A 12333-nucleotide genomic window follows, 5' to 3' on the forward strand; every position below is an offset into this window, starting at 1 on the left:
CTGTGCAAAGCAGGAGGGGTGTCATAATGTGGAGACTTGGTTCAATTGTGGTTGGATTGATTTTATTTGTCTAATGCTTAGTATAATCTTATTGTATATATGGGTTAATATAAGTGAAATATCCTGTATGGGTAATTTTCAGTCAGATATAGTATATCCTATATTGCCAACTTAAGGCAATAATCCAAAGTCTACTGAAAAAAACTAGTCAGCTTTCACTTCTAAGAATGACACCCATTTTCTCATGATAAGTCTGTAATTTATGATGTAACATGCCATTACAATAACCATGTAATGATTGATGTAGAAAATAGATGTTTGAACTGTATTGTAATCATCTATGCTGTGGGACAGACACATGTTCTACTTGAATATGACAAATTATACTTTGAAGACAGCTCACCCTCACTGTTCACTTAGCGTAAGAGACTGCCATTTTAAATATAACGTGAAAATGTGTCAAATGTTTGAATTCATTTCAGTAATGAATTTGATTTCTCAGGGTTTTATTGTAATAGATAAAGAAAATAAAGAAAGTAAAGAGAGGGCTCAATTATCAAACCTGTCATCAGAATGAAAAATAAAGAAAAAAGCAAGGTCAGAAGTTATTTTGACCGAGCCCATTCCCAGGTACAAGGTATTGGGGTAATCGGCATGTGTCTGTGTGTGTCTGTGTGGGAGTGGGAGAGAGAGAGAGCTTAGAGTCAGGCCCAGCCAGGAATCATTAAATGTTCAGCCCTCTATGCCTCTCTCTCTCTCTCTCTCTCTCTCTCTCTCTCTCTCTCTCTCTCTCTCTCTCTCTCTCTCTCTCTCTCTCTCTCTCTCTCTCTCTCTCTCTCTCTCTCCCTCCCTTCCCCTCTTCCTGGACTGACAGGCTGTCTAATGACACACACACACACACTCAGGTCTTTATTCTTCACTTCATCAACACCTCGCCTCATTACTGCTCCAGCTCACTACATGAGCCACTGTAGCCTGCTCACACTCCCACACTGTCACTTCCAAGCAACAAAGTTGACTTTGATACACCACGGCCCAGACCATTTTGGATGTGGGAGCCCAGAACTTCCCAATGGAGTTTTGTGACCGCAGGCCTTCTTTTGTTGTGGGCTGGAAGTTGTGTTTGGAGGACTTCTTCGTTCAGAATTCTAAAACTCAAAATTCCTAAACCCTTACCTATCTTGAACTATGTTAGCCTTTTATCGAAATTACATTTTCCTTTCTATCAAAAACACAGATCGTTATATAACCGAGGGAAGTCTTTGCTCATACTGTTCTCAAATGGTATCACTATATCATTTTATCTCCTTTGACATATTGAATGGACAATGAGGTCAATGTGTCAGTCAGTCAAAGTTGATGTTATGGTTCTTCTTTTCCACTCTCAATTACGTACTTTAATAAATTAGTCATGTCTATTATTTTTCACAATATTGCAAGTGACTAGTTGAATATTGGTTGAAAGGTGGCATGACCGATTCATAATATTACCGCTAGTGGCAGAGAGCAACACATTAGAGATTCTGACCTGCGACGTTGGCGACATCAGCTGTGGTCACGTTCTGGGGGTTGTTGGGTTTCACCTTGAAGGTCACTGCTGGGCCCACCACCCTGTAAAGACAAACAAAGGTGGGAAATTCCAAACACCATCCAGAGAGACTGACCCTTCAGCAGTATAATTATATTTCATTGTAGCCAAACATCATTTTTATGCCTAGTTTCTCTACTAGACATCATTTTTTTTCTTGGTTACCCGGCTCATTAAGTGTTTCACCTCTGGCAACCCCCCTCCCCCCCCCAACCCCCCCGCCGACATAATCTCTTGAATTTCAATGTGACCAAGAACAACATTTTACAAACACCCGGAAAATAAAGGGAAAAGCCCAAACGTGATGTCTTCCCTAACCTGGAACAACCAGGGTAGGGTTGTGCAAACAATCTGTAACTGAGTTGCAGAGCGATGCACAACTTGTTGGAGACGATGTAAGGCTGTTCTCTACACTACACACACTAGTAATTGCATATACCTTTGTTTGAGGGACAAATAGATTAGCTAGCTAGATAGGCTAGCTCAATAAAAGAACCATAAGAAGGTCCACGCCCAACTAACCATATTTTGTACCACACCAAAACCAGTCTAACGAGGGGAGACTATGTCACATTTCATTTACAATAGGCAGAAAAAGAGGCAGGTGGGAGATGGAGGGACTGTGGGTGGTCCAGGTCACGGAGTACAGTCAGTTGTTGTGAAGGCTTTGAGGGTCACCAACCGATTAACCCTTACTTTCTTACACTTACAGTACACATCAGACCTTTGAGGACTACACTAAACTTTTGGTCTATATTATTATCTATATTATTGTTGTGTAACAAATTGTATAAACAATTTGGGACACACTAATACAAAATGTCAATACATCAAATTATAATTATACTATTCATCAGAACCATAAATGTATGTTATATAAAATGTAATATTGGCTTTATTAAATGTCAAAGATTTCTTCCTGAATCTAGGTTGCCATACTGTTGTGGCATTCTTTAATGTAAGACAGTCAGTTTATCACAGTGCTCTTGGTCAGTTCCTTCAAGCTATTGCTATATGAATTTGTCACATCTGCTAAAAGATACATCAAGCTGCCAGTCCCAGACCATTAGGGTTTGAACAGGACAAATCACTCATGTGAGTTTCTTACACATTCATATGCTCCCTCTACACCAACCAAAAGTAGGTTTTAAAACATTCTGTGAACTATGAACATCCGAAATGACCTTGTAGTTCTCAGTAAAGCCATATTCCATAGTGTTTCCTTGAAGAACCAAATCTTGTTTTAAATGAACGTAAGACATAGTGCATAACGAAAATACATCATTTTTATTTGAACACAATGTAAATTAGCTGTCCCCGACAAAATACTACAAATCACATTTGTTTATAAAACGTTTTCTATGGTCTAGATATCAGTGTGTATATGTGTGTTCCACAGAATATTTTACAAGCCACCACCATGTACATCTCTCCCTCCCCCTTGTGGTCACACTTCAAAAAGAGATCTTCCACAAAGACGTTACGTCATTCTGGCTTCTTTTTCAATTTTCAGACGACAATCAGTGACGGTTACGCAAGAGTTATCATTCAGCTCAAAGTAAAAAGGCTTTGAAACCACCCACATCGATGCGTCAAACCTCAGCGGCAACTTCCAGCTTTTCAGGTCCAAAAATATAATTGAGAGGTTTTGAGACTAATCAGCCACTGTATTTGTCAGTATCATACAGTTGTTGGAATGGATGAAAAATTGAGACTTTACATGACTCGTTCATCTAAAGTATTGTTTGTTGATCAACATGCATTTCAGTAATAAAGAACAGCCAAGTTACATAAAAATAACCTTATAATATTGCACATACATTTGTTATTTAAATGATATTAAATTGTTGTCAATATTAAAGGGCCCCACTGCCTGAGCTGAATTGACAGGGATTTTCTTTACCACAGAAGTTCTGTGGAGGAAGACCCCTGGTAGTCAACAGCTTACCCCAACCCTACACTTCCAAATAGAACATTAAGTACAGAATCGAAGGCTATAACATTGGGCCCCCCGGGTGAGTCTATGCCAGGGCCCTATCCCAGGGCCCTATCCCAGGGCCCTATCCCAGGGACCTGAGCCGGGTTCTGAACAGCAGCTGACGCTACCTCTACAGGGAAGCCGGACTAAGCTAAAATAAGCGTAGCACCTCTGACAAATTGTCAAGGCGGCTCCCCCTGCTGGGCTTTCTCTGCGCTCGCACATAAAAGAGCCAGGATGCTGTGTTCTCCTTTCTCTCCCGCTCCCTCTCTCTCCTCCTCCCCACCTATCCATCACTTTTACACACACACACACTGGCCTTTCATTTCCAGGGAAAGGGACAGAGACAAAAGGTACATTAGACCCAGGCGCTGTGGAGACCACCCATGGGGTGGATACAGAGGCGGGCTGTGCACAGGGAACAAGAGGACTGAGGTGTATGTGTGTGTGTGTGTGTGTGGTTGGACTGGAGTGTATGTATGTGTGGAGGAAAATACACACACACACAAACATACAAAAGTACACAATTGGGCCTGAGTGTTTATTGGGGGGCATTGTGTTACTACCACTGTATGGTTATTGAGTGAAACAGTGGGTGGGTCAGATAAATGTGCACATTACAGTGGTCAAAATGGTAGAAGAAGAAGACAAAAGTAGGGGAGACCTTTTGAGCACCGCAGTTTTGGGAAATGACGTGGTATTAGGTGTTAAAAACTCCATTTCATGGATGCGTTTGTTCTGATGTTATATAGAAGTCGCATTACCGTACCTGAAGTGCTTTCGTCAAATATATGGCTATATGTTTAGGTGGACTGTGAAAGCTACTGTGAAAATGCTCCTTTGGGAAGGGAAGGTCAGACAAAAATAGTACTCAAAAAACACACACTGTCACACACACACACACACACACACACACACACACACACACATGTAGCAGTGTGCCACTACTAGACCCCCATTTAGTTGTGCGCCTGACGTTAAAAGCCTCATTGCATTCTAAGTGTGAGTGTTCAGACACACACATTTCACACCTCACAGCAACGTTAGCCACCTGCAGGGAACAACCTAACGACTTTGGGAGAAAGAGACAGGAGTTCAGCGCCAGTTCATTCTCGTTAATAAATGATTGCAGCTGCGACTCCAAACCGCACCACATGTCAATAATGTCACCCCCTCCTTCTCCCTAGCCACTCTCTATCAGGTTGACTACTTGCACTGTGTTTACTAAAAGGAATGCTTGAGAGAAACGGTATCAGACCTGGTTGAAATGCTCTGGTTTAGTATTCTTGTAGCAGGGCAGTACATAGTCAAAAAACTATTGAATGACTTGCATCAAGCAGGCTTTTGTTTCTAAAAGTACTTCATTGTAAAGCCTGAAGGAATAGGGGGAGGGAAACTGAAGGGCAGACATCTTAGGAACAGGACTGGAACCTGTATGTTCCAGCCCAGGCCTGACAGCTAGAGCTAGGGTTAAAAGGATGATGAATCTTTCAAACTATTACATCATATCATCAACTGAAAAGGCACTACACTACAATGGTCTTCTGTTTAACCACACTCAGAAAGCAATGGCATCACAACTTGGAATACGTACGAGAGCTCCAGGAAGTCAGTCATCTGTATCTTGGCCCTTCGAGCCAGGATCTCCATCAAGTGGAGGCCCTCATCTGTCTGTAGTGGTCTGTGGGCAGAGAGGGACAGAAGGAGAGGGAGAGGCAGATAGATGGAATGGGAGAGCAAAGGAGAGAGAGAGAGAGAGAGAGAGAGAGAGAGAGAGAGAGAGAGAGAGAGAGAGAGAGAGGGGAGGGGGGGGGGCAGAGGAGTTCATCAATACTTGCTATTCTCCAGAGGGTCCCAAATGATCTCTCACCTTGGCCTGTGAAGAGAGTTTGAGAGTCTCCCTGCACATATAACACTCCTCTCACACTACAAAGAGAGAGAGAAAGAGAGAGTGAAAGAGAAAGAGTGAAAGACAGAAAAGAAAGAGAGAGGAGGAGGAGAGTCGGGAGGGTTTGGAGGCGGAGGCGGGGGAGGGAGAGGGGGGGTTGGGTGGAGGGGGGGGATGGGCAGTGAGTGTGTGTGTGTGTGGATGCAGGGAGGGGCAGTAAGAGAGTGAGACTGGGCTTTGAGAGGATGTGAGGAGGGAGAAGAGGGGGACTGCTGAGGGGGAGGCAGTGGGAGGAGGGCAGGCAGTGGGAGGAGGGCAGGCATCAGGGGACGGAGAGGCAAGCGTGGGGTGGTTCAGCGTGGGGGGGGTGAAAGGCACATAAGTGGGGGAAAAGACAAGATGGGGTAGGTGAAATGTGTGTATGTGTTAAAGAGAGAGAGAGAGAGAGAGAGAGAGAGAGAGAGAGAGAGAGAGAGAGAGAGAGAGAGAGAGAGAGAGAGAGAGAGAGAGAGAGAGAGAGAGAGAGAGATTGGGAGGGGGAGGCAGGTGCTTGGTTCTAATGAATCACCTGTGTTTGGGGCCTAAAGGCCATACAGGGAAGTGAAAATGGAATGGTAGCCGTACTGCTGGTTCACGACTGTGGTTCATGGTCAAAAAAGAACACTCATACTAAAATAACCCCCCCCACACACACACACACACACACACACACAGGTTTAAGGTACAGGTACACAAGTTTACAGGTATCTCATTACTAAGGTCTAGTCTTTTCATATGTATGAAACAAAAAAAAAACATGAACAAACGAGTAAGCATAAAGCGAGTATCGAAAAAACGTTGAAGTTGTATGGCTGCACAGGCCTTGCGGAGAGTGTAAGGAGAGAAGCACTCAAACCGAAGCAACTGTGGAAAGGTTCTGCGCTGGTTTGATTGTCCTTCCTCACCAACCTTATTAAAGACCCAGCAACCACATGAAATGTACATGTAACAGAGGTGGTTAAAACAATTTGGCTTGAATGTTTAGTTGCTCGCCCTCAAAATAGCCCCCGGTTCCTTCAGAAAGAGCGAATGGAAAAGGTCTGCAATTTATTTCTGTACAGCATAAACAAAATGCTAAACATTCCAAGAGAAAACAGAAAACAGGAAACAAGAAAGACAGAAATGTAAATCTAGTATTACACAGTGGTGGGGAAAAAACCCAGATGAAAAACATTTGAATGTTGTGGCAAATTGCACTCTTGACAGTGCACCACCAGTGAGTTGAAATAGTGCCTGAGATGGTGTGGAACAGTCATCTATTCAAAGTGGCTGCTGGGTAATACAAGACACCGAACGTTTATATAAGAAGGTAGCTACCGTGGCCATAGTGCATGGGGGGGGGCTGAGGAGCAGCACGCAACTCTGCTGGATCAGACACCCAGAGGGATGTTGAAAAACCTCTGGATGCTCAGCATCTGAGCTACGAATCCAACAGTGTGTCTTCAGAAAATAAACTGCCTTTCCCCATTGATTTGTGCAATAATGGTTCGACGTTCAAAACAGAACGACCCGACAGAGTCAGGGTGGGGATTTCATCGACATTCGAGGGCATCCAAATACAGAAGCCATGGACTCACCAGATACCCCCTCAATCACTAAGATTGTTACAACTTGGAGAACCAAATTGCGGTGGAAAACTGGCCCCTATCAAGTCACCATGTGAGACTTTTACATTTGCCACGTCCACTTCTCCACCTTGCTGTCGACAAGCCGTGTGCTCTCTGGGGGAGCCACAGTGGACGCTCAATAAGGCCATGACAGTTTGACCAAACAGAATGGAGCCAAAGGATCTTATGGTGAACATCTCACAAACGTGCCCCTAATCAAAAGTACTGTGAAAGGTCCAGAGAACTGCGACCAGGGACGCGGCATAACAAAATAATTTTCAGAAGAAAGAAAACGTGTTACGGTTGGGCGATGACACACTGTCGCTATTTTCTCTTTTCAATAAGATAGTAATACTCTTAACATGCAAGACCATATCTAAAAAGTTTAAACAGCGTAAAAGGTGACATCATACAAATGATTCCGCGTCTATATATTCTTTGACGACACCCCTCGACTCACTCGGTGTCTGTGATGACGTAGCCGTAGTCGTCGTCGCTAGCCTTCCTGGCGCCGGCGGCAGGCTTCACGTCGAGCCGCAGCTCCCCCGCCTGCACGTTCTTCTTCAGGGGCTCCTCGTACACCACCTTGGCGGGAGGGGGCGCCACCTCCTGGATCCAGCCGTCCACCTCGGACACCTCCTCCACGGCCGCCGTCTGGGTGGCTTTCTTCTGCACCGTCACGTCGGCGCGGGTAGTCTTACTCCGCACGTTCTCCAGGCCCACCTTGGAGCCCGCTGCCGCCGCCACCTCCTCCGGGGCCGCGCCCCTCCGGAGGGGGGATTCGGTGGAGGAGGTCTTGTCCAGAAATTCGAGGAGTTTGCCGATTAAGACGCCGGTGTCAGGAGCCTGTGGAGGAAGGAGGAGGTGAGTGGGAGGAAGGGACTTTCATGATGTTTGGTATGAGCCGAGACTGTGAATTTTCAGAAATCGTCTGGTGATGCTCCCGGTGCTGGGAGACTTTTAGAACTCCCCCACACACGACAGAACTACAGCTAAAGTATGACCTGTCTAGCCTGTTCGCTGCTACAGGGTTGGCCTGTGATGACAAGTCAAACATTTAGTGTCGAATAACTGAGTCCAAGTGCACTTAGTTGCAATAGTTGGAAATGTTTTGGCCTTGACGAAAGAACACACTGACAGCATAAGCACAAGGTGTATGCGTGTGTGTGTGCCTGAGGGTGTATGTGATCAAGACCATTTAGCAAAGTTTCGTAATCAGTTTTCAACTCCTGTGTTGAATATCTGTTCCACAGATGAAACACATGCCACTCTAGCCTATCTGGGTAGCATCAAAAGAGTCCAAACCGTTTGAAAACAAGCAGCTGGATATCATATCTAGCCTACCCAGGGTACAATATCACCTTTTATAATGTCAGTGTTCAGCTTGACATTTACACTTTCTTTCCAAACACCTATCTTGACTATATCCAGAGTTTTCCTACCTTGTTGTTACTGTCAGGGTGTGGGCTGTTATCCAATTGCCGCTCTGTAAGGAAAAACCCAGAATGACAGTCAACCGACAAAAAAGTGTGACACATAATGGGCAATATGCATTTTCATAGAAATACCTCTTCTCACAACATGACAGAATTGTTTGTTTCTAAGAGACACACAGTGTGCCTGGAATATCATTCTGTCTCCAGATCACCGAGGACGTGAGGTTTCTGGGCTTCGATCGAGAGCCAGGAGGCTGCCTCTTCAAATCGGTTTCACTCTACCTTGGAGCACAGCTTCCACTCCAGGAGTGCTCTCCTGTGTCTTCTCTGTGGCAGATGGAGAGACACTCTCCTCGCCCTGCTGTTCGTCCTCTTCAGGCTCGTCTCCCTCCTCCTCCTCCTCCTCCTGCTCCTCCTCCTCCTCCAGGGCTCTTGGGCCTGGCCTGGCCTTCTTCTGGCCCTGGCCCTGGTCCTGGTCCACCACCTGCAGTGCATCGACTATCAGGCCAGCCAGCTGATCCACGTCTTGGGGGGCGAGGTCGTTCACGTCCACATTGTGTCGGCCCACGTTCTGGAGAACTTTCCGGATGAATCTCTCTGGTGAGGCAGCAGCGGAGAGGGAGGATGTGAGTGAGGAGCGGGAGGGGAAGGAAAGAAGGGAGGGTGAGATGGAGGATGGATAAGAGTTTGAGAATGGGAAGATACATAGAGACAGAGAAAGAAGGAAAGATAGCATGAGAACACAACACAACAATCAATAATGGATTTATTAATGACTGATCCAATTGCTAAGAAAGGGTTCACATTGACAAAGGAGGAACTGTGCTCTTTCAAACAAAAGTGTCACATACCGTCTATGGGACTGAGAGGCTCCTTGGCGGGAGGGGCTCGGCTGCCCCCGGCCTTGAGAAGACGTGTGTCCACTTTGGAACTCTCCTTGGGTCTGGAACTTTCTAAACCCTGACTATAATAGGGGTGGAGGCGGGAGGAGGCCCCAGCTTGAGCTGTGGAGCTCAGGCCCCCTGTCTGAGATGGCATCTGGCCAGACAGGTACTGCCTCAGGGCTGCCATGAGGAGAGGCCCTGCCTGGCCTGCAGGCTTGGCTGCAGGGGGTCTCTCTTGGTAGGGGGGTTGGAAGGAGGAGAGGGGGTGGAAGTTGTAGGACAATGACTGTTGATTCTGGGACTTGGAGCGATAGTAGTCAGAGGGGATGTTAGATTGGAAACGGTTACTCTGGAAGAGAGAGCATAAATCAAATGTGAGTCAGGAAATATTACAGTGCGACATGATCTATCTATGATCATGCGTGACCATTCTTTCACATGGTAATGCAAGGAGGTTAAATATTCTAACGGCAGGAATGCACCGTGATTAATGGTCACAATAATCCATACATTTTATCCATACATCACCAAACTATAAGGCCCTCTTTTTTTCCATCTTGATTTTCCTACCCCTTGTTTGCTCTCCACTTTGAAATAAACGGTTCCCTCTTCCCCTAGCGCCACAATGCTGGCCCCAGCGGGAGACCGCCCCCTCTCATTCATCCACGTCAGGTTGGGCTCCTCCATGACGGACATGACAGAGAGCCAATCACGTGGGTGTCATTAATTAGAGAGGTGAACTCCTGAACTCATATTGGTATTCTCCTCACATAAGGAACCCGCAGATCGCAATCACTCTCAGTGGTCGAGCTATTCATATCCTGGTATGGGAAATCCTATAGAGCACTAAAGATGATCCTAACTCCCCACTGGGTGTGAGTCTGCATACATGCCTGTGTGTGTAGTTGGGTAAGTAAAAAAAGCACCTCCTAGTGTAACATAGGGCACTGAAGGGGGTCCGTAGGGGCTGTGTATACCTGAAGAGGCCCTCACCTTAGTGGAGGTCTTTGGGCCAATGGAGGAGGAGGTATGGGGGAGGAGGCCCAGACGCTGCAGGTACATCTGGAGGTTTCTACTGAGCTCCACCTCAACTGGCTTATTCCTCCTGTCTCCAGGGTCCATAGCCTGGGCAGCCGGTCTATCAGAGAGAGGGAGGAAAGAGAGAGAGAGAGACAGACAGACAGATAGAGAAACCGAGAGAGCAAAAGAGAGATGGGGGAGGGGGGGGGGGAGAGGGAGAGAAAAAGCAGTGCAGTGTAAATCAATAACTTATGTGAAAATCTCCTTTCCTGCGGAGCGTGTGCTAGCCCTACACTTCTGGGTGCTATATAATTAGCGGGTTGCTCCTTGCTTTTCACCTACAATACGGCACCGTCTATAAAGCTGAGAGCTCGAAGGTCTCATCAATGAGGCTAAAATCGAATGCTCGCAAATCTGAAGTCTGAAGCTGAACTCTAACCTGGACTTGCTGCTGTAGAGGGGGCCAGACTCCAGGCGCTGGACGGGGACCCTCCTGAGTTTGGACATCTCCTTGGACAGGACCTCCTGAGTGATGTCATCCCCCCATGTCAAACCTGCACACAACCAAACATTCAAACCAGCGGGTTCACATGAGGGTATTTTGGGAGATATGTGAAGATTTTCAACAAGATAAAAAGATACAAAGGCAGAAGTCCAATCGTTAAGATACTGATGGAGGATGACATTAAAGTGGAGTCAAATTATAAGCCAGTGCTGTCGTACAATTTTACCGTACAATGTCATATCTGTCTGTCCAAAATCTAATCTAATCTAAAACTACTGAAATACTACAATGGTAGTAGAGAACTCTCACTGCCAAGATACTGTATGTGTCATTACGTTTATGAGGACACCCTTAGTGAGCTGCTTATGCATTGGCCTCTGCTACTAAATCCTAACATGCATCCATACACAGCTTTCTGGCAGCCAAAACAAATTGCCTTGCCAATGACAGATGCTGTGGAAGAAGAAACTGTAACCTAAAATATGGTACGCTCCAACACGTCAACAGAGACACTGGAGAGATGAGAGGCTGACACCCTTAAAAATACAAACACTATAATTATATGACTTGATGATGAAGTAATGTAGGGGAATTCGGTGTCCACAATGAAATACATAAAACAATGTAATGTGTAGTTATATCATAATATCAGTTCATAGTTTATGTTGATTTACATGTCCATATACCATTCACACAGATATGGAGAGCAATAAAATCTAAGAACGTTTGCCAAGGCTAATAGTTTTCCTGACATATTTCCGAAATGGTACAATGTAAGTAGATCCTGTGTTGCACCCATTGGTTGATTGAAACGATAATCATTTTCCATATAGTCCCCAGATTTTCTAATGTGCTATCATGACTACCAGATGACTATGTCAAGCTATGCAGATTGCTCAATGGTGCATCCTGGGACACCATTGAAAGCAACACAGATGGTCGAGGTCAGGGTATCTGGCTCTAAGCCAATCCGAATCCACCACAGGGGGAAATCACTGGAGCATGGGGTCTGCTGCTGCTACTCCTAGCTGCTCCGAACCCCCTAGCTGCTGCTTCGGAGTGAAGCCGCGGCCCTTTAAGACCCACGTCCCAGCTCTACCTACCTAACCAGTGACCCAGGCAGCTTTGGCCATCAGACGCCCATAAACTAGCTGCGCTCAATGATGTCTTTAATGGCAGCCATGAAGGCTGTGAACACAGGTGTTTGCAGGGAGGCAGACGGTATGTGACACAGGCAGGCTGATTGACTGTGTCGCCTCCCGCCAAGTTATTCACACACAGCTTTTTCCTACAACAGAGACCAAACGGTCCCCGGGAACAGAGGCGGAGACGGCCGCTCTCCTAGGCGGTTGCGGGTGACGACCCTCCCACACCAAATGTGCTCAAAG

The 12333-nt window shown here is 45.9% G+C and overlaps 1 protein-coding gene across 1 annotated transcript in view; it reads right to left on the reverse strand.

The window, feature by feature from the left end:
- The window catches only part of slco5a1b (solute carrier organic anion transporter family member 5A1b), a 90690-nt gene that overhangs the window by 65076 nt on the left and 13281 nt on the right, over positions 1 to 12333 (reverse strand). Inside the window, exons 4-11 of the mRNA XM_084706662.1 lie at positions 10880 to 10994; positions 10414 to 10558; positions 9388 to 9769; positions 8819 to 9133; positions 8543 to 8586; positions 7561 to 7946; positions 5161 to 5247; positions 1529 to 1611 (exon numbers count right to left, since the gene is read on the reverse strand). Of these exons, the coding sequence (XP_084562788.1) occupies positions 1529 to 1611; positions 5161 to 5247; positions 7561 to 7946; positions 8543 to 8586; positions 8819 to 9133; positions 9388 to 9769; positions 10414 to 10558; positions 10880 to 10994 (1557 nt within the window). The remainder of the gene's footprint in view (positions 1 to 1528; positions 1612 to 5160; positions 5248 to 7560; positions 7947 to 8542; positions 8587 to 8818; positions 9134 to 9387; positions 9770 to 10413; positions 10559 to 10879; positions 10995 to 12333) is intronic.

Source organism: Hypomesus nipponensis, chromosome 10 (genome assembly GCF_054491055.1).
Source record: "Hypomesus nipponensis isolate SF chromosome 10, ASM5449105v1, whole genome shotgun sequence".
NCBI lineage: Eukaryota > Metazoa > Chordata > Actinopteri > Osmeriformes > Osmeridae > Hypomesus > Hypomesus nipponensis.